This window comes from Haplochromis burtoni, unplaced genomic scaffold (genome assembly GCF_018398535.1).
Source record: "Haplochromis burtoni strain Fernald_Lab_line unplaced genomic scaffold, NCSU_Asbu1 Contig_323, whole genome shotgun sequence".
In the NCBI taxonomy this organism is placed as follows: Eukaryota; Metazoa; Chordata; class Actinopteri; order Cichliformes; family Cichlidae; genus Haplochromis; species Haplochromis burtoni.
The window spans coordinates 647,246-669,394 of record NW_024582684.1 but is presented as its reverse complement, the minus strand read 5'-3'; the positions used below and the strand labels follow the sequence as shown (position 1 = coordinate 669,394).

Below are 22,149 nucleotides of genomic sequence, written 5' to 3'. Positions count from 1 at the left end.
AAATAAATTTCCTGTTGTTGTAAACTATTTTTTTGCAACTTTTTTGTATTTAAAGTTTTGAGGGATAAACCTCTTAAATTTCTCCAAGTAGAAATATATGTAAAAAACAAAACAAAAACGATTTTCAATTTTTTTGTAGTTTATTGCACTTGTTTGCAATTAATGTAGTTACTATGGACTTAATGCATACATATTATTAAAATATGGGCTATAACAGTTGTATAGCAACTTGAAATGCTCCCACAAATGGCACTACAGCATGTAAAAAAAATAATATAAGCTCTGGCGGACTTGGTTCTATGGTAGGTCTTAAAGGCTTAAATAAATATCGTCAAATAATCGTGATCTCAATTTCAGTGAAAATAATCGTGACTATCATTTTTGCCATAATCGAGCAGCCCTATCATCAAATACTTTAAAAAAGAATGGACTCTTTATTTAGGCTATAATGACATCAGCATCTGTCTTCTGGTAAGCAGGGAAAGCAGTGATGAGAGGTAAAATAATTTCTTTCTCATCACATAAGAAGTTTTTTTTTCTTCTCTCGACAGGTGATCCAGTTGGTTTTTTTGTTTGTTTTTTTCTTTTTTCTCTCTCCCCTCTATTTTGTCTTTCTCTCCCTCTCTTTCGTTCATTCTTTCTTTCTCCCTGTCCTATCCCCCAGTCAGTGAAGGCGTTGCCTCGTTGCTTTTTTACACTTAAAATATGTTTGTTGACATGACAAAACCCCTAAATCCACAGACAACAGAATATTTGAATGTTAGATTGAAAGAACTTAGTGAATGATGCATGTTATATAAGCTATTTGAGTGCTCAATTAGAGTAGAAAAGTGCTCCTCTTAACTAATCAGTTAAATATATGTATTTACCATGTGGCATAGCCAATGTAGGCCACTGGCTGTACCACTAACTAAGTTAATGTTAACTGTTAACTATAAAGTCACAGTCTCCACAGTCATTGTGCACAGCAGCCTCAATATAAACCACCTGGTAACTAGCCAATCAACTACATTTCCTGGAAAACTGTACATACATCATATCTGTGTGCTTCAGAGGCTGTCTTTCAACTCCCCATGGTCTTCACTAATGGATGGATTGCATGTTATTCTTCTTGTTCTTTTAGGTAATTTTGGCATTGAAGTCACAATCTTTTAATCAACAGACTTTCAGTGTTTTATGTTATTTGTCACATTTACATATAATTCTATTTTTTTGTAGGAGTTGTTTCCTGCAGTCAAAATGGAATTTCTGTATCAGTACTGGAAGTGACAGCCCAACCTGGAGACAACATCACTCTGTATTGCGACTGCAAAATGACCATTGGAGTACATATAATATGGTACAGGAAGTGTTCTCATGATAACACTGTTGTTTTACGGTACAAATCTGCGTCTTGGTTTCCTTTGGAACCTTTGTCTCATTTGCACTTTGTGAAGAATGAGTCCTCTAATTCCCGAGACCTTGTGATTTTAAATATCACTGATTCTGATGAAGGTCTCTACTACTGTGGAACAGAAGAACAGCATGGGGAAAATAAAGACTGCAGATTTGTTTACACATATGGAAATTCCACAACAAGACTCAAATTAGGTAATTGAATTCAATGCAATTCAGTTTTATTTATATAGCACCTAATCACAACAAAAGTTTCCTTATGGTGCTTAGGTAAGTTTTTTTTCTTTTAATAAATGCAGTGGGTTGCATTTGTATGTATTAAGATTAAATAGGAAAATATTTGCTGTTGAAAAGAAAGCAAAGTCTGTCATTTATCGAAAATATGCAAGATTTAAACTATTACAAAATTACCATGTTTCAATGTTATTATGCAATATTACTTTTTTGTTTGTTTGTTGGGCCTAAGGTGACAATATGTATGTTTTAGTCACTATAGGAAAACCATTAATCGTGCAAGAACAGCGTGTCATGGATGTTGGTGTAACCCGTCTGTCATGGATGATGATGTTCGCTCCAGCCTTTACCATTCTCACCTCATTCTCCTTTATTCTGGTATATCACACTTGTCAGAAAGCAGGTACATACTTACTATCTTTCCTATTTTTGTGCATAATAGCTTTTTTTTTTTTTTTAATGTTTTATTCAGTCATTTTGCAGAGTCATACTTGTTATTTTTTTCCACAAACCCAATAGATAGATGCTTTTAATCTGTTTAATATTACACTGCTGTTCTGTTCATTTGTGCAGAAAACAAATCGCATCATCATCAGAAAAGATTGAGTATCAAACGACAATCAAGGCAAAATATGGTAACCAAGGTTCCCTTCATAATTTTGATTTGTGCTTTTGTACCTTATGCGTCACATTCACAGGTCGTTAATATTAACACGCTTGTTAAATGGAAAACTAGCATTGCAAAACTAAACTAACTAACTAATTACAAATGTTATATTGTTTTTCAGGATGAAGATCTGTGTTTAACAACAGTTGTGTTCCTGTCTCAGGACGCACAAACACATCATTCAGATGACAAAGAAGAAATAAATAACTAGCTTTGTCTTTAAGTTATATTTGTAAGGTTTACAATCAAAAGTACACGTTGTTTATTTTTCAATCTCTCATTTTTGGTAACTCTGTCACTGTGTTTTTGTCATCATTCCTGCAGTCATATATGTTCTTGGCTACTTCTTAATTAAAAATATATATACACCGCGTTCCAAATTATTATGCAAATTATATTTTATCTCTGTTTTTCCTAAATAGTCAATTCAAATGACAGTTGGCATAATTTTCGAGTCATCGACCAATAGAGTATATTTCAAATATTACTGAACAAAACTCCCAATGAAAACAGTATGTTTTTCAAAAATAAAAAACTTAAAATCCACTGTTCCAAATAATTACGTACACAGAGTTTCAAAAGATTTAATAGGTTGTAGAGAATTGAAAATGGTCATTTGTTGAATTTGCAGCATTAGTAGATCAATTTCACTGAAATCAAAAGCTATTTAATCAAAAACATCGTAACAGGTCAAGTTACATATTAACATAGGACCCCTTATTTGATAGCAGTTTTACAATTCTTGCATCCATGGAACTTGTACGTTTTGGGAAAATGTCTACTTGAATGTCTTTGCAGGATGTCAGAATAGCCTCCCAGAGCTGCTGTTTGGATGTGAACTGCTTCCCACCCTCATATTTCTTTGCTTGAGGATGCTCCAAAGGTTCCCAATAAGATTGAAGTCAGGGAAGAATGGGGACCACACCATAAGTTCCTCTCCTTTTACCAGCCAATGATGCAGAGGTATTCCTTGTAGCATGAGATGGTGCATTGACTTGCACGAAGATGGTTTTGTTGCAGAAGGCACAGTTCTTCTCTTTCTACCATGGAAGAAAGTGGTCAGTCAGAAACTCCACATACTTTGCAGAGGTCATTTTCACACCTTCAGGGACCCTAAAGGGGCCGACCAGCTCTCTCCCTGTGATTCCAGTTCAAAACATGACTCCACCACCTCCTTGCTGACATTGCAGCCTTGTTGGGACATGGTGGCCATCCACCAACCATCCACCATTGCATCCATCTGGACCATCCAGGCTTGCACTGCACTCATCAGTGAACAAGACTGTTTGAAAATTAGTCTTCATGGAGTTCTGGGCCCACTGCAGCCATTTCTGCTTGTGAGCATTGGTTAGGGGTGGCCGAATAGAAGGTTTATGCACAACTGCAAGTCTCTGGAGGATCCTACACCTTGATGTTCGCAGGGCTCCAGAGGCACCAGCAGCTTCAAATATGTGTTTGCTACTTTGTAATGGCCTTTTAGCAGCTGCTCTCTTAATCTGATGTATTTGTCTGGCAGAAACCTTCATCATTGTGCGTTTATCTGCACAAGCCCATCTGTGCTCTGACTCAGCCACAAATCTCTTAACATTATGGTGATCACGCTTAAATTTTCGTGAAATATCTAAGCTTTTCATTACGTGTCCAAGGCATTCAACTATTTCGCGCTTTTCAGCAGCAGAGAGATCATGTTTCTTTCCTATATTGCTTGAAAATGGTGGTCTGCTTAATAATGTGGAACATCCTTCTTTAGTAGTTTTTCCTTTAATTGGGCTCACCTGGCAAACTAATGATCATAGGTGTCCGAGATTGATTTCAGTGATGCAAAGAGTCCTGAGACACTATTCCATCCATGGGCTTAATTGAAAAACAACTTATTTAATCTTTATGACACTTCAACACAATTTGTATAATCATTTGGAACGTGGTGTATATATAAATGTTTGCATATTGAATAAGCAATATACTTTACAAAGATTTCTGAAAACAGTATTTTAAAAAACAACAACAAAGTTTTACAGGTGGACAGGAAATATGATAATCATATCACAGCACAAGGTTCCTGCTTTGCACCACCTGGAAAGCTTAAGCTTTTTCTGTGGGTAGTGTGTATATTTTATGGTGAGCGAGCAGGTAGGTCCTGACCCTGCAGAACATAACACTACCACTAAAAGTCATGGAAAATTAGCACAATAGCTTCAGGAAAGTCTGTGCTATTTTAATGCAATATATGATAGTCAATTACTAACTAAATAATGCATGTGTGGTCTATATTCTCCTTTGACACTGATCTCATCTATGCCAAAAAATAAAACAGTCATTAAATATTAACAGATGCACTCTCTTACACCTAACAAAGGTAAAAACTAAATGCCATACAGTCTGCTACTATTAATATTTCATTTGTATCTTCTTTTAGTTGCTGTTTTTTATGACTTTGTTTTTGTTTTTGTTTAGTATCTGACCTGTTTACTCTTTGAGTAAGAGTTTGTGGACAGAAAGAACAATGCAGCATGTCAAATTAATCTTAATCTAATGAAACAAGCTAGAATTAGACAATATTCAGAGCAGTAAGTTTGGAAGGTTTTACTGAGTAAAAGGAAGAGGGGAGTGGGAGAGGGAGGGTTTCTGATCCCTCAACATCATGCAGAAGCATCACATGCTGACCTAGACAATCCTGACATCTATTGGAGATGACAGGTAATGAACTAAAAACTTCTTAACAAACACTTCTCTCAACAGTCAAAGCTAAATTATATTGTTTTCTTGTCCTCAAATGATTGCTGGAAGTTTGCATCATGACTGCGTGATATATATTCTTCATTTTAATGAATCTGTAATGCACTGTAGGGAAATCATTAATGAGTTTCCGTGTAACTGTGTATGTAGGTTCCTCTCAAATGCAAGAGGAGTATGGCTGCTGCAGTGACAATCTTTACACTGACTGTGATTTTAGTGTAGTGCTTTTGAGCCATTGCAGTTACTTCAGTTACAGAATTGACTGTTTTTATGTAGTGCTCTCCATGGAACCAGAGATTACAGCTTTTTAATAATGGTTTTAAGAGGTTTCAGGTAAACATTTTATAATCATGATGTGTCCTGACCATGATATATTTTGATACCACAAAACAGAACTTGAGGATCTTTACATTATTCTGTTGAATTTTAATTAAATAAAATAGTCAGGAGACAGAAGTCTTGTTGGCTATTCCGAAACACTTCGTTTTCAAAAAACTAAACACTAAAAATAAAAATTTGGAGGTCATTGTCTGCTTCCAAAAAGTTCATATCTGTGATTTTCTTCTTGACATCAAGGAAGTGCAGTTCACAGGCAGGTCTGCTTATTATGCAAGTGGGGATAACCAATATTCTGCAATTTGGAAGTCTTTTTTTTTTCACAAATGACACATTTAAGATGCTGTAGTTATTTTCAGGATTTTATTTTAACACAATGGACAGCATTTTTAAATTTTACCAATTTTGTAACCTGAGTTATCATTAATTTCATATAAATCAGTAAATAACAGCCCATTTATTCATGACACAGTTAATCAGTTTTTCTTTTCTAACACAGGGGAAAACATTTTACACTCATGGTACTTGACACTGAAACAACTTACAAGCAAAAGTGCAGTTCTCTTTGTTGTAGCATCAATCTGAGTTATTTGTCCCTTGGGTTCTGGTGGTAAATACATTTTTGTTGTTCTTCTATACATGAACAGGTCAGCTGTTGCTCACATGATAATAATAATGCACCCCTCTTGATACATTCTACCTGAATCTTAGTCATCAGGACCTAACACAGTCCCTGGAAATTTCAGAAGAGTTATCTCTTATATCATAAACATATTGTTTCTCATTCAGCCTCCTGTTATTTATTTTCATTTCCACAGTTTTCAGAGAGAAACACATGTGTAAAACCTCAACTTATAGATTATTATTTTTCTTATGACATCACTGACCCCTTTCATCAGGTCTGCTCACTTTGAGCCAGTACTTTGGACTGCTCGTGGCATATGTTAATTAGTGTACTGTTTGCATTTTTGTGAATGCATCATCAGGTAGCTTTCTGATGCGAAAAGAGGGTTTTGTACTGTTGCACACCATTGCCAAATCTGGCTCTAAATATTATGATGACAGCTGTGACCACTCATTTTGCTATTAATGGCTTTCTTGCAAGAATTAGACCGAATTTCAACCAATTAATCCAACTGTGAATATTTTATTTCCTCATTTGGAAAAATAGTGGTGCAGTGTTGTTCCTTTGCACTCAGCAGCACTGCACCTCTGATTACAACTGGTATAAAAAATGCTTAATTATTGAAGAAAAATCTTCATATTTGAAGCGCTTAAATAAAAAAACTAAGTTAAAACAAGAAAATGATTTAATGCCTGAAAACAATTAATGAGCTTTAATCATTCAATAACATAAACAATTTAGAAATTAAATATGTGATTCTTAATACATTAATTTCAGAAACTAAGACAGCTATAATAATTTTTTTTTTTACATTTGTTGTTTTACAAAAAATAAACTAATACCTGTGCTTGTAAGTTATCAAAGCAAAACTAACAAACATAAAACATAGGGAGAATTCTTAAAGAATAAAAACTATGATTATCTACTTTGTGAATCCTGATCCATTTGAAATCTTGCTACTCACTTATTTACTTAATTTTTTCTGCCTAACACAGAAGTAGTCAAAAATCCTCCATATTAGCAGTGCAAACAGTCAGCAGTTTCATTTGCGACAGTGCATCAGGGAATCATTTTGTCTACTTTGTTTAAATCTATCTGAAGGCCGTTGTTTAACCACACATCAAAAGTGCTGATGGCGACTGTAAATGCCATTTAATTGGAAAGGGGCTAAAGAAAATAATACTGAACCATCTATGAAAAAATATAGTATGAAACTATTACAAATATTTGTTGTATAATAAATGATTCTTTATTGTGCTGCATATTTTAGAGCTATTCAGCTGTCAAACGTGTTTAAGGACTCTAACAATTGCTGTGGTAATTAAAATTTTAAAAAAAAATTAAATAGGTAAATAAAAACTGTCTCTATTTTAATGTTCATTTAAAAGCATGGAGTTTAACCCTAACCCCCTAAACCCTACACAAAATTCAATTCCAGTTCCTTTAAATTGTCCTTTAATGTTGATATATATGTACATTATGCAGCTGTACTGAAAATTTCCCAAAAGTTTCTAACTAGTCAATTTGGATAAGTTTAGGAAGGTAAATTTAATTCGGACATCACAAAATTTAACTCAGTTTCTTTTGCACAAGAATGTGTTAACTTTAGCACTGTATTAAACAGTTTTGATTGAGTTTCTAAGCTTTAAAATGAATTTAAGAATTGCCACTGTCATACTGGAAAGAAGCATCTGTTAAAACTTTTAATCCTTCAACCACACATAACTATAAAAAAAAATCTAAACTACTATATCAACCATGTGTCTATAAGACTTAGTATAGAAAGTAAAACCAATTACTAGTTAGTTTGCTTTTTGTCATTTTGACTCTGTAGGAGTTTAGATAAAAGAAGATGGGGTTGGCTTTGAATCTTCTTTTAAGATATAACCGCTATTCTATAAACAAGATGGTCAAAATTAACTGGATACGTGTCCGATATACAGCTTCAGAAAACATATAAAGAAACCTAAGGTGGTTGCAATAAATGCTTGGCAGGGCATCTCAAAAGATTAAATGTAAAATTTGGTGAAATCCATGTGTTTTACATTTCATTAACTAAAAAGGACTTTCATCCAAGGATTAAAAACAGCCCTTAACTTAATCTTAACTTTAACCTTAACTATTTTTGATTACCCCTAAAATTGGGATAGCGTGTATAATAATATAATGACTCCAGTTCCTTAACAACTAATGCAACACTATAGTTGAACCCCTTGAGCTAAAAGGTTTGTAAAACCTTGACTACTGAATGTCATCAAAGACAATTCGAAACTCAGTTTCTATAAATTGTTCAAAAGAAAGAAAGAAAAAAAATCAGCTGATTGCCAGAGTTTCCGAAGAGCACCTTAAAGCTTCTCTGGACTCGACTCATTTTTCTTTTTAAAGAGATTTTTGAGCTTTAAAGGTTTCTTGCTCTTTTCCTTTTCCTTGTTCCTGTCATCTGCGGCCTCCAAAGGCAATGAGGGAGCAGGGAGGACAACCCTTGGTTTTGGCAGAGGTGGCTCCATCTCTGCTCGCAGCCTGCCAGCAGAGAGGTTTGTTGCTGAAGACACGGAGCTGCATGATTTTTCAAGGATTCCATCATAAACAAGCTGGCTCAGTGGCCCAACAGTAAAAAAGTCTGATGAAGACTTCCATGGCACCTGGGAAGTTAACATGAGATCAGGCTGCACATTGTGAGCTGCCAATGAACTTGATTCTGATAACTCTTCCCTCAAGATGAATTGTTTAGGCATTTCCCTTGGGATATCAACTCTATCCCAAGAGATTTTTCCAGTAGGAGTGTCTATGGTGCTTTCAGCATCCTCTCTCGGCATTCTTGGCATTCTCCTTCTGAGAGAACCAGCAGACATTTCAAGTTCATTTCTCAGTAAACCTTTACTTATTGATGGCTCTAAACAAAACTCTTGCATCTCTGTAGAGGATGAGGTGTCCACAAGTGCTTCGAGTCTCTCTCTGGGCAGTATCTTCATTGAAGCAACATCTGTATAATACTCCAGCTCATCTCTAGATATTTTTCTTGTTGGTATTCTGGTTGTCTCAACTATTTTGTCTTTTGCTGATCCCCTCACAGAGGAATCAAATTGATTTTCCCCTTTATGGAACGCATGTTTCCTGGAACCTGTGTCTTGGGAAACTCCCATTGAATCTCTAGTAATCCTTCTGGAGTCAAATAGATGCTCAGGATCATCCCTTGTCATCTTTCCTGAGGAAGTGTCAGTTGAAGAGCCCATCATATCTTTTGATATCTTCCTTTTTGCTAGATCCGCTGATGCTTCTACTTCATCCCATATCATCTTCCTCACATCTATTCCCAAATCACTTCTTTCTCTGAATGTATTCTTTGAGGGAACTTCTGTCAAATCCCCCACTGTGTCCTTCTCTACTTTCCTGGGTGAAAACTCTGCATCTGTCTCATTTGAAATTCCCTTTTTATGCGCAACATCAGTGGAAAGTCCAGTCCTGTTGCGTGACATCTTCCTTGATGTTGAATCTATACATGACTCTTCTGCAGACATTTTTAAAGAAGATGTTTCCAACGAAGTATCCAAGGCTTTGTCTCTAACCATCTTGCTACAGGCAATATCAACAGAAGTTTCAAGGTCTTCCACTGACATTTTGTGAGGTGGCGATTCAACAAGAGCCTCTACTTCTTTAGTTAAAGTTTTTGTAACAGGGCTCTCAGCAAGCAGCTCAGTGTCATCGTGATAGAGCTTTCGAGAGGAGATGTCAACAGCAGAACTAGGGAACAGTTTGCTGAGAGGAGAAGTCATATACTCTGAATCTGAGAACCTTTCTTGGGAATCTCTATTAGTGAGAGAAAGGAAAGGAAGCATAAGCAAAGAAAACAGGAGAGGAAAAAAAAATCAAAGGACAGCTAAGGCTGGTATAAAGGTAGGATAAGAAAGTGGTTTAAAAATGCACAGCAAGTGCATTTTTAAAAGTTGGGAAAAGGCAGACATACTGTTTTTTTAGTGTTTTTCGGAAATGTTCCTCTTCCTCGTCATAGGAAGAGTAGGGAGTTCGGATGGGGATAAGAAGGTCAGGGTCTGGGGAGATCATGGTGGCTGATGGTTGAGGAATGATCCCTGAGCGACGTGACCGACGTATGGATACCCGTGCTCGAGGAGACCGTTTAAGTGGTGCAACTGCAACTGGTGAGAAACAATTATTAAAAATGAAGAATCTATGCAGAGCAGATCCTGTAAGAGCAGAAATTAATATGTACCCTAATTTTCATTCCAGAACACTACTAATTAAACTTTGTCTGTGAAGCTGCAGGAAACGTACGGTTAGAGAAGTTTGGTGATGTAGGAACAAGGATGGTATATACATATATGTGTACGTATACTAATAACACCCATTAACAATATAGTTAACAATTTCTTTTACCTCTTTAGTATTTCTGTTATTTGTGAAGCGTTATTAAGGAAGGAATCTGAGCTCTGTTATGAGTGCTTGTTTTTCTTTTTCAGTCAATGAGTTTGTGTATTCTTAGCAAAACACAAACTTATCAGCTACTTAACAAATCCTTCACTTTGGAAATATTTCAGAGTTTTGAGGTTGAACACTGCATACACTATTGTACTTTGATTCTGATCACAAATTCAGTTACTAGAGTTATTTATCTTTCATTCTAAAAAGTTTTAAATGTGCTGTAACTGGGATCCATTTAATATTGGAATATTTTTTGAGACAGAGGATAGTTTTGTCATATATCAGGTTGTTATTAAACTCATATTTGCAGGCAATACAAACCAAATAACTTAATGCGAAATATTAAATTCAACGCCTGTTTGCATACTTCTGAATGCATTGATTGGAAGTGTGCAAATCACATATCACGTTCCAGATTCCAATCAAATCTAACTCTGTGTGACACTGACAATAACAAGGACTCAACTAAAGCCTTAAAAGCTCCTAATTCCTGTTTCTTACCTGGTATCTGAGGTAAAATAGGAGAGGTAGGCTCATCTAAAAGATCCTCTATGGAGCCATGAATGGAGCTGTGGCAGGAACAAGATGACTGGCACACTCTAGGCAACCCCAGGGCAATTGAGTCGGAGTAGAGCTGAGCAGTGAGTTTTGCTAAACCCGGATTCCTGATGATGGGAAACCCACAGAGGAGCTCAATATGTTGCCAACGATGAAGACGCTCCCGCAGGCAGGCTGTTACTTCAGACAAGGCATTCCTTTAAGAGATCCAAAAAGCTTTGTGATGTAATTTGTTGAATCTTTATATTGACAGACACAAATACCTGCACAGAGGTAACTTTGTGACTCACTTGGCCTCCAAAATCTTGTGGTCTACTTGGTCTAGAGAGGAGCTGTGGGCCACGTGGAGTGTCCCCAGCACAGAGCTTCTCTTCTTCTTAATCTTCTCTGCCTAGAAAAAAGCATACATATGAGTCTGGGCACTTACATATGAAGGATAGTCACTATAAGCATTATTACTCTTATGTTGCTATGCATTACCTCCTCCTTGGCAGTGGCAAGCTGTAGTTCTGCACTCTGCTTTTTAACATTGTAGTACTGCACCTCTACCTCATGTGTCAGCTGCAGCCACTGCTGAAGCACCTCTGTGACAGTCCAGCTGGCTTGCATGTCCTTCTCGGCCTGCTTCAGCGCTCCACGGACCTGAAGAGGTGGCAAATGTTAAAAATCATCAGTATGCAGAAAATAATTTAGGGTAAAATCTTCAGGCCTGCCAAACTAGGATGATGAGTGTCTTGCATTTGTGAAGCTGCTTGCTCTTGCTGCAGCATTTCTACCTGTTCCAGCTCCTCCTCTGCATATCTGAGGCGGCTCAGCTCACTAACAGCTCCCTGCCTCAGCTCATGCAGACGATGAGCCTCTTCCTGTGCCCCCATGATCTCATCTCTCATCTTCTCCTCTAGGCTCTGTTTTTCTTCTGCCACATTACGCTTTTCTTCCTGGGCTCGCTCCAGTCTGAGTAAATCAAAGCGTGTTTAGTTCAATCACACAAAGCAAAGGCAATCCGGTAACTTACAGTAGCTAAGAGACTGACAGAGAGAAGAAAAAAAAAATCACAGTTCTTACTGTTCTTGTAGTTCTATGAGGCTCTGTTCAGCCCTCTGGAGACTTTCTAAATCTTTCATCATTTTAGATATGTGGACTTTGCTGGCTTTGTTCTGAGCCTGGGCAAACCAGCAGCCGCCGACTCCCATCACAACTGACACAATGAGCAGCAGGTCTTTCATGTAGTTATGAGGGGGCCCTATGATTGAATGGACATCAGATCACTTTAAATAATAATCACATCAAAATGTATTTCTATGGCACATAATAATACAACAAAGTTGAGCAAAGTGCTTCACACTCAGTCAGAGCAATAGCATAAGACAGAATAAAAGAAACAGTTAAAAGGAGGGCAGGATACAATATGAACAATATGGGTAAAAAAAAAAACATAACTAGCCACAAAATAGCATACTAATATGAATCAAAAGCTAGACTAAAATAATAAGTGATAATAATAAGACGCAATTTAAAAGACTGGACTCTGAGGAACGAATACAAGGAGGGAGGTTATTCCAGAGTCTGGGAGCTATGACAGCAAAGGCCTGATCACCTCTGGACTTCAGACGAGACCTCGGTTGCGTCAGGACCATTTGATTGGAAGATCTAAGTGCCTTATTAGGGATAGACAAATGGAGGAGTTCGCATAGATAGCTGGAAGCCAAATTGTTTAAAATTTAAGGTAAATTAAAAGGTAAGCAAGAGAATTTGGAAATTGATGCGATATTCAACAGGGAGCCAATGTAAGTTGGCTAAAACTGATGTGATGTGGGCATAATTTCTAGTACCAGCTAAGAGACGTGCAGCTGTGTTTTGAAATAACGATATGAACATTAAGTAAGTTGAAACGAAAGGCCTTAAATGTAAACCGATTTAGCAACTTTGCTGCCTAATCCATCATTTAATGCTGATTTTAGATTAAAGGTTAAGAGGAAGAGTAATACAAAAGTAGTTATGCAATGAAAAGAATGGCAACAGGACATGAATGTATCTTTCCTGCTTCAAAGACATCAAAGCTACTGTCTGAGGGAATAAAGTGAGGATTTCTTCTTACGTGTAGGTGGTCCGAACAGAACAACATCCAGAGCTTTGATGGTGAGCTTCTGTTTGTCTCTCTGGTCCTGAACTCTTAGCTGGCCACTCAGGAATGAAGGCTCATTAGCTGCAATCCTACAAATGGATTTTATGGTTTTTATTTTAATGGCTTATTTGGGATTACCAAAATATGCATACATGTGTGTTTTTAGGGTTTCCAGGGTGACGAGCCCTGCCTTGTATAACATATGTATTGTTGCCAGAAGAGAGTTAACAGTAGCAACAAAAGAAGAACAATGGCGACACATGTTGACTACAGATATCACTGTGAATCAAACAAACGGGAGAGAATGTGGTTCCCTCAAAACTTAATCTGAGAATATAGTTTCTAGAAGACCAACTTGTTTATGTGGCGAATTGCCTGTACACCCTCTTCAGTTATTCTCACCTGGGGAGTGTGTTTCCATTGACCTTAAACTCTTTAAAATTTCTCTCATACTGTGGCAATTCAACAAAATCCTTCAGCCAGCGGAGCACGTCATCCTGAGTCCAATTATGTACTAAAACAAAACAAGATCAAGTTTCAGATAAAACATGATACTGGACACAAACACACACACACACTCTGTTACACCCGGATACCTTCGGATGACTTCCAGCTTCTCCAGAGCTCCTCAACTGTGATGTGCTGGTCTTCTCTGTGCAGGTTGCTGTGTTTGTTAGTCTGTTGCTGCTTCATGTCTTCAATAATGAACTGCGACATTGGAGAAAAACAGTACAACAGAGTGAAAATAGCACTTTTTAAAATTTTATTATGAGGTACAACACTAAAATGCGAAGATAAGTGTCACAAGGACATCATATTGTTTGAACTTTATGTCCAGGATAAATAGAGTGAGTGCTGGTGTGAGTCATGTGCTTAGATTTCAATCTAGGAATAAGGAGCGGTTGTTTTTAGTTTGCATTTATTTAGAATGGTTGCAGAACCATAAGTGTGTGTTGCAAACTTCAGGGATTGCGTGTGTGTGTTGGTGCTGTCTTGGAATGTGTGCTTGGCTCTAGACGAAGGCTTCATATGATGGCTAGAGGAATTTTGGGACTTTGATGAGCCCAGACCCCCTCCTCTGACATCTCTATGGTAACTGCAACCTGAGCCCCTGGATACTGTATCCCTGAGCTGCATTCTGGAAGGCAAAGGCATTAGAGAAGTCTAGGTTGATTACCTGACGCACATACAAACAGTATAGCAGCATATTAACGTTGAGGTAGTTTACCATTCAAAGAAATCTCAGGGGGGAAAAAAATTGTCATGACACACTGCTTACTGTTACGAATGACTACAAAGGTCACCAGTGTAACGGTTTTCTATTTGTGCAAACCAATTTTTGTCACTGAGCCAAAGGCAAAGTTATACTGCTATCCTTGAAGGAGCATTTGACTCTAGCAGCAGTGATGACACCTGTTGTTGCACTGCTAAACACTATGTGCATCAATCATGCAAAAACATACAAGCACAGGGATTAAGTAAAATAATTCAATAAATAAATAAAATAAGAAAATGGGTTACATATTTCATGAAGAGCAAGGTGTCTACCTCCACACTCTCTTCCACCTCAATCCCCCCATCTTGGTCATCATCCATCATCTGATGGATGCTCCGAAGGGCCTCCAAGCTGAAGCGATCAGCCTCGCTCATGCATGGTGGAGACACTACGGCGCAGGGGTCTGCATGGGTGGGAAAGGCAATAATAATACATCTCATTATTTTGCTCAGTTTATTCCAAAAGAACTTTAATTTGCCAACTTTACATCGTTATTTAAGCTGATCTATAAGAGCTTTTCATTATTTTGGCTCACATAGCATCATCTATAATGTCCACAAGATCAACATGGAGAGCCTGGGATATCTTACTGTCTCCTTTGTGCATTTGGTAGTTATCACTAAAGGGAGTGCAGAATTATTAGGCAAATGAGTATTTCGTCCACATCATCCTCTTCATGCATGTTGTCTTACTCCAAGCTGTATAGGCTCGAAAGCCTACTACCAATTAAGCATATTAGGTGATGTGCATCTCTGTAATGAGAAGGGGTGTGGTCTAATGACATCAACACCCTATATCAGGTGTGCATAATTATTAGGCAACGTTCCTTTCCTTTGGCAAAATGGGTCAAAAGAAGGACTTGACAGGCTCAGAAAAGTCAAAAATAGTGAGATATCTTGCAGAGGGATGCAGCAGTCTCAAAATTGCAAAGCTTCTGAAGCGTGATCATCGAACAATCAAGCGTTTCATTCAAAATAGTCAACAGGGTCGCAAGAAGCGTGTGGAAAAACCAAGGCGCAAAATAACTGCCCATGAACTGAGAAAAGTCAAGCGTGCAGCTGCCAAGATGCCACTTGCCACCAGTTTGGCCATATTTCAGAGCTGCAACATCACTGGAGTGCCCAAAAGCACAAGGTGTGCAATACTCAGAGACATGGCCAAGGTAAGAAAGGCTGAAAGACGACCACCACTGAACAAGACACACAAGCTGAAACGTCAAGACTGGGCCAAGAAATATCTCAAGACTGGTTTTTCTAAGGTTTTATGGACTGATGAAATGAGAGTGAGTCTTGATGGGCCAGATGGATGGGCCCGTGGCTGGATTGGTAAAGGGCAGAGAGCTCCAGTCCGACTCAGACGCCAGCAAGGTGGAGGTGGAGTACTGGTTTGGGCTGGTATCATCAAAGATGAGCTTGTGGGGCCTTTTCGGGTTGAGGATGGAGTCAAGCTCAACTCCCAGTCCTACTGCCAGTTTCTGGAAGACACCTTCTTCAAGCAGTGGTACAGGAAGAAGTCTGCATCCTTCAAGAAAAACATGATTTTCATGCAGGACAATGCTCCATCACACGCGTCCAAGTACTCCACAGCGTGGCTGGCAAGAAAGGGTATAAAAGAAGAAAAACTAATGACATGGCCTCCTTGTTCACCTGATCTGAACCCCATTGAGAACCTGTGGTCCATCATCAAATGTGAGATTTACAAGGAGGGAAAACAGTACACCTCTCTGAACAGTGTCTGGGAGGCTGTGGTTGCTGCTGCACGCAATGTTGATGGTGAACAGATCAAAACACTGACAGAATCCATGGATGGCAGGCTTTTGAGTGTCCTTGCAAAGAAAGGTGGCTATATTGGTCGCTGATTTGTTTTTGTTTTGTTTTTGAATGTCAGAAATGTATATTTGTGAATGTGGAGATGTTATATTGGTTTCACTGGTAAAAATAAATAATTGAAATGGGTATATATTTGTTTTTTGTTAAGTTGCCTAATAATTATGCACAGTAATAGTCACCTGCACACACAGATATCCCCCTAAAATAGCTAAAACTAAAAACAAACTAAAAACTACTTCCAAAAACATTCAGCTTTGATATTAATGAGTTTTTTGGGTTCATTGAGAACATGGTTGTTGTTCAATAATAAAATTATTCCTCAAAAATACAACTTGCCTAATAATTCTGCACTCCCTGTATATCTCAAAAAAAAAAAATCCCATGTAATAGCAATTCTAAATTGCATGTTCATCCGCTGGGAATTACACTGTTCTGTTTAAAAATGGTTAAGAGTCCCGAAGTAAAGTACAATAAATTTCAGTGTCCTCTGTCTGATTCTGGAGAGGTACATTACTTGCATCCTTTTCACTCTTAATGTTTGCTTTGTTTTGTGTATGTATCCCTTTTTTCCTAACAATATACTTAAAATACAATCCTATCAACCTATTAAAATAAAACCAAAGTAAAAGCAACACCATTTCAACCCAGATAAATTAGAATAAAATGTAAGACAAAATGGAAATTAAACCAAGTGCCCAGTCAGTACAATACATTAGCTGAGAGTTAACAGTTTCCCTTTAAAATCTACTTATTAGTTAAACAGACTGCGGAGGTGGTTTTGTCACTGGCTGCATTCAGTGTCGAGAATCATTGAATTTAATTGTTATGTGGTGTTTCTAATATAAATAATCTCATAAATACTGTACTCAAATTCTTTTTTGGTACTTTTAGTACTTTTTTATGACATTAGGAAACTACCCAAAGTCTAAAGTTCCAGTTTTCTGAATGAATTTGTTAGAGTTAAATGGGCTTAAAACAGCTTTAACAAATTTTAGCAAACAAATAAGGTTTTAGGATCAAGCCTTCACTCCATGAAGCAACACACTATGAGAAAATGTGCAGGAAATACATTTCATTGAATCATAATGACGACTCAGTGGAGTCATTATGATCAAATCGACCGTTGTAATTTGGTTTAAATCGTACAGTGAGTTCCTGGCTTGAGTACAAGTACACTGATGCATTAGAAGATGACGCATAGCTTTCCGTCATCTGTCAGTCTGCTGAGTCACAGCCCATTTTCGTCTCAGTGACTCTCGAGTCTGAGTGTTTCAAGGGGCAAGAGGCTGAGAGTCAAAGGTCTGCTAGCTGAGCCCACCTTGAGCCACCTCCAGTGATGCTAACCACTCTGTGCCAAAAATGTAATGAAGAAATAATCCATGAGTAAAGAGAGAGAGGGGGGAGAAAGCAAGAGGGAGGGAGACTTCTATGGAAAAAACAAACAAACAGAGGATTCCCATTTCGCTGCATCCTGCCCTTAATCTTCTTACAAAAATATCGGCATTTATCTCTGAAGGTTCTTGTTGTGTTTTTTAATATGAAGCAAATCCTCTGGGAATTTTTGCATTTTTAGACAGTTACAACCACACGAGCCATATGTTTTCTTCCTGTGCAAGATTATCTTAAAACATACACAGATACATAAACACAGGGTGTGTTTTCAGAAGGTTTCTCAAGTAAGGAAGAACAGCAGAAAGTAGGAGTAAAATAATTTCAGATTATTAACTGTTTGAATGATGTAGGCATCTCCTACTCAACACAAGTGATGTGCTCTTTTCATGATAAGTAGGAGGGAAAACTCATTTAAAATGTTATAGCAGAACATTTGGTAAGCCGATGTTTCACTTGCTGCTGTCATAACAGAAATCTATGACAGTTACAGGCTATATGTTTTTGTTCTTCTTATCATCACCACAGGCAGGAGAATCTACAGTAACGACATATTTTATAAAAGCAAAGATATTATCCCTCGTTTGCTGATGAAACTTGAATTCCAGAATAAGGAGAAGCTGCTTCGACGATGGAGCTTCTTCTGCCTCACAAGGTGGTGTAAACAAAGGGACCTAAAACAGTGTTTGTGCCTTTACTGCTCACTTTGTGTGAGAATTGATGTGTGGTGCTGTTAGGAATCACTTATATTTAGGGACAACAATTAAAATGAATTAATTACTGCCAGGGTTAAGGTTGGGGCAGCAACGAGTAGAAAAGGATTCCAGGAAATAACTGTAGGTCGACGTAAATGTCCTCTGTAGCGATGGGAAACACAACTGTGAGTTTGTGCGCAGGGGATTGTGTGGGTTTAACGATGTCCCTGTAGGACCTCCACATAAAAACTTTCCACAGGTGAGCGGAAGCTGCTGGAATCCTGAGAGAGTGGAGCACATTGTGGCACGTGTATATTTAGATTAAATTGTCAGAACGCTATTATTAACCCCAGCAACAAGTTTGTGCCCGATTAATGGACACGTGTTTGTTTGTTTTTAACAGATAAACAAAAACAACAAACAAAAAGTTCCTGTTTCCTAAATATATTTTTGGCAGCACGTGCAGGTTGCACAAACACCCCAAAACGGAATTCTACTAACAGATGCTCTAATAACCTGATGGTTTTCTTTTAAAATAAACAAACAAATAAATGATCAAGGTTAAATTTTCAGGTTAAATTTTAAAAAATGAGTCTTTCCTTAAGTGTAAGTGTCAAACAGCCGACTATCACCGCTATAATCGACGCAACATCAACAGTGATAGTGCAGATTTAAGATCCAGTTTAAATACTTAGTCATGCTTTACTTTCTTTCGTGTTTTCTCTTTTGTTGGCGCCATGCATCATTCAGTACATACGCGCCGGGTCGAAACTTGCGCTCTCACCGGGGATGGTAACACCCTCGAGGTCCCCGGCAACTTGTGCGGCCCAGAAGAGCGCAGCGGGGAAAACGAGCAGTAGCGGGGACGGAGGGAACATTTCACACGGATGGCAATGTTGTCGTCCAAAGCTGAGAAAGTTCTCAAAATAAACGAATAAAGAACGTATACATAACCAAACCCCCGTTTCGGAGGCACCAGCGACAGTCTGCGAAAAAGTGTTAAGCGATCTGCGTTGCTATTATGGGTACATCCAGAAGGGAGATGTGATAGGCTGCTGATGTTCACTGGAGAGATCTGGCAGTGGCACTGGTGTGCAGATTGAAACGTAAAGTTTAGGTGGGTAAAAATGATATATAAAAAAGTTGTAATCGAAGCGTAATTCAAACACAAAAAGGATTAATCAAAGTTTTTCAAACTTGCGCATGATATTCCAGGAAAAAGACAAAAACAACATCAAAACATCTGATTCAGGTATAATAAATCCATATTCAGTGTGATATAATCATCAGAATAAATGGTCCTGGGTGAGATACAATTTTTTTTTAAAAAAACAATCCAGTTACAACTTAAAGGCACAGCAGTTTAAATGGTGGTTGATCTGTTTTCTGATTTTTATAATCCAACTAGTCGTACAAAAGGTTCCCTGGCCTCTCTCTCCCTGCAGCCCTTTCCCAGAGATGTCATGTTCCTCCTCAGAACTCCACCCCCTCACTCCATTTGCAGCATGGGGGCCTCTTAATTAGTTTTCCTAACATATTTCCCAGCCATACAAATGGGGGTCAGAGTTAGTTTCCTTTTCGTTAAGGTAGGGACAACCACTATAATACACTGTACACTGTCGAGTGTAACCCTAAATGTTTGGATGAGGATCAATTAAATCCCATAGATCTCACTATTGGAAGTATTTCCTGAGATCAGCTAATGATTGGCTGTCCTGATATCATCGCCTGACTGTCTGGGTGAAGGAGTCGTATCTGTGATTGGAATTCTTCAAGCTATTTGAAAGGGTTTTGCCAATGTTTGCACAGCTGTTCATTAATGATGTCTATATGTAGCTATGCCATTTATTACATGCTCAGATGCACACTCTTGTTAATGTAAAAGCATTGCTAGAAGCATAAAGAGAGACGGACCAAAGCAGACCACACGGATACACAGGCATACACACCAAACACACAAACATTAACAGCAACAAAGTGTCAGGTTTCATTCCAGCAATACGGCTCCCAGTTTAAAAATAAGTCAGACAGATTTGACCTCTATCCCGGGTAGCATGCTTCAGTGGATAGTGTCTAAGCAGGCCCCAGCAGGAAGTGAGTATACAGCATGTTTGGTTACATGATAGACAGAAACAGGAAAAGAGTGCATACATATTCATCAAGATTATGCACAGATACTGATATTATCAATTCACCAAGACTTGGACACTGGAGGAAAATTGAGTCAGGATATTGTGACTTGGTGATGCAGTAATTCACAATTAAATATTTCATCGGGTAGGTATATTTCCAAATATATTAAATACCTCTGCTCCTGCAGACCAAGAGAAGGATCAAAGACATCAGTTTTTTAGGGCAATTAAAGTTGGAGCTTCTAATTTCATCATTAGTGTTTAAAAAAAGAAAAGCAAAAAGAAAGAAAGGAAGAAATTAAGAGATGATTCACCTATTTTACATACCGGATGAGTCCAGTTGTTGTATGCTTAGAGGATGGTCACAGAAGGGACATTTACACTTTGTTTTTACAGTCTAACCCTTTACTAGAAGCACCTTTTGTCACATCAACAGCTATTTTGAAATAAGTAATAATTCAATTTAAGCTAACATGTCTTTGAAACAGAGCACCAAGTAAAAAAAAGAATCATGCATATACAGACAGAACAAGGAAAGCCCACATAGAACAGTCTCAGGAAGGTTTGACTCAAGACTGTTCATGCAGGGCTTGAAACAAATAATTCACACTGGGAATTCTTCTCCTACCCGTACCCTTCTCTTCATCGTCTCACTCTTCTTATCTCTTATTCTTGGTATAACTGGTACTAAACTAGTTATTATTGCCATGAAAACGCATTTACAACTTATACAGCATAACAGCATAATGCAATAATATCTTGTCAGCTTGTACAAAATTAAGCAAGTCAGATCCTGTAGGACTAGGATGTTACCACCTTGGTATGATTGTTCAAACTTTTATCCTGTACCTCTGGGAAGTCGTTTATGGGGTCACACTCTGAACCCCCCCCCCACACACACACACCACACACACACACACACACACAGTATTCTTTGTTCACATGTATACCTATGTAAGATGTTATATGTTAATGGCCCTATGCATATTCATGTAATCACAATAAAAGAAGTGCTATGGGGAACCTGGCTGAGAGTCTGACGGAAGTCAAGTGGTGGAACGACACTTGGCTCCAGGCAGGTCTCCCTCATGCATGAGTAACAAGAAGAACTTTGCCTACTTCGTGTCTTGCTTGCTGTGTAATTATATTGTCTTCAACGTTCCAGCGAATAGGTTCAAGCTACAAACCTATCAACCTCATCACTTAATGACCCAAAGGGCAGCCAAAGATGACTATTAGCTCTGCTGAACTTTTGTTCAGGCATTGTTTGAAAAAACTAAATTCAACAAAAGGTCAGCATCAGTATGACACTAATGATAAATTGGTTTACTGGGAAGAGATAGTATTTCTTTCCCCCAGTACATGAGCTCACTTTAAAACCCTTTAAATCTCAGCTCAAACTAAAGATCAGCTCTTCAAGAAAGCAAGACATTTTTGACATTCCTCCTTTGCTTCTTGACTTTCTCTGAAAATATGCAAGCGATAAGACACTTTTTATAAAAGGCTTCACTTATATGTGGGAGAAAAAAATGACTGCTGCTGTATGCATTGCTACGGTAACAGGAGGAACTGCTTGTTTAGATTTGAGACCCAGTACAGAGAGTACAAAAAGAGCAAAATCATTAAAGAGAGAACACTCTGACAGTGTATTACAGGCTTCTCTCTCTCTCTCTGTCACACACACACACACACACACACACACACACACACACACA

At 38.0% G+C, this 22,149-nt stretch overlaps 2 protein-coding genes across 8 annotated transcripts; one reads left to right on the top strand and one right to left on the bottom strand.

The window, feature by feature from the left end:
• The first annotated feature begins 636 nt into the window (after positions 1-636).
• Positions 637-6,646, top strand: LOC102307919. 2 transcript variants are annotated; one of them, XR_006055397.1, is made up of 6 exons: positions 637-1,123; positions 1,219-1,339; positions 1,495-1,590; positions 1,883-2,032; positions 2,203-2,264; positions 2,418-6,646. XR_006055397.1 is itself a non-coding variant. In XM_005941838.3 (5 exons), exons 1-5 carry the CDS (start codon positions 871-873, stop codon positions 2,505-2,507), a joined length of 927 nt encoding a protein of 308 aa, XP_005941900.2. In that variant the 5' UTR covers positions 637-870; the 3' UTR covers positions 2,508-6,646. The 2 variants fall into 2 exon arrangements, 1 of the variants encoding a protein (XP_005941900.2); XM_005941838.3 differs by having other exon boundaries at positions 1,219-1,590.
• Positions 6,647-7,327: 681 nt separating this feature from the next.
• Positions 7,328-22,149, bottom strand: LOC102308349 (stromal interaction molecule 2). Of its 6 annotated transcripts, none has more exons than XM_042228424.1 (12): positions 19,060-22,149; positions 14,635-14,792; positions 13,710-13,821; positions 13,516-13,627; positions 13,087-13,202; positions 12,054-12,231; positions 11,765-11,942; positions 11,469-11,630; positions 11,279-11,379; positions 10,932-11,185; positions 9,958-10,147; positions 7,328-9,800 (listed from the first exon to the last, which is right to left on the bottom strand). In XM_042228424.1, the coding sequence occupies exons 1-12, from the start codon at positions 19,178-19,180 to the stop codon at positions 8,339-8,341; spliced, it is 3,144 nt and encodes a 1,047-aa protein (XP_042084358.1). In that variant the 5' UTR covers positions 19,181-22,149; the 3' UTR covers positions 7,328-8,338. The 6 variants fall into 6 exon arrangements, with proteins under 6 accessions (XP_042084358.1, XP_014195437.1, XP_042084359.1 ...); XM_014339951.2 differs by having other exon boundaries at positions 14,662-14,792; XM_042228425.1 differs by having other exon boundaries at positions 19,087-22,149.

What these genes read in the sequence shown, in the direction of transcription:
- LOC102307919 (XM_005941838.3), top strand. Translation starts at nt 871, where the DNA reads ATGTGGCATAGCCAATGTAGGCCACTGGCTGTACCACTAACTAAGTTA. An exon ending in TATTCTTCTTGTTCTTTTAG is followed by an intron (nt 1,124 to 1,218) that starts GTAATTTTGGCA and finishes ATTTTTTTGTAG; the next exon opens with GAGTTGTTTCCTGCAGTCAA. An exon ending in CACAACAAGACTCAAATTAG is followed by an intron (nt 1,591 to 1,882) that starts GTAATTGAATTC and finishes TGTATGTTTTAG; the next exon opens with TCACTATAGGAAAACCATTA.
- LOC102308349 (XM_042228424.1), bottom strand. Translation starts at nt 19,180, where the DNA reads ATGTTCCCTCCGTCCCCGCTACTGCTCGTTTTCCCCGCTGCGCTCTTC. An exon ending in CCTTGCTCTTCATGAAATAT is followed by an intron (nt 13,822 to 14,634) that starts GTAACCCATTTT and finishes CCAATGTCGCAG; the next exon opens with TTCATTATTGAAGACATGAA. An exon ending in CGAAAAACACTAAAAAAACA is followed by an intron (nt 9,801 to 9,957) that starts GTATGTCTGCCT and finishes TCTCACTAATAG; the next exon opens with AGATTCCCAAGAAAGGTTCT.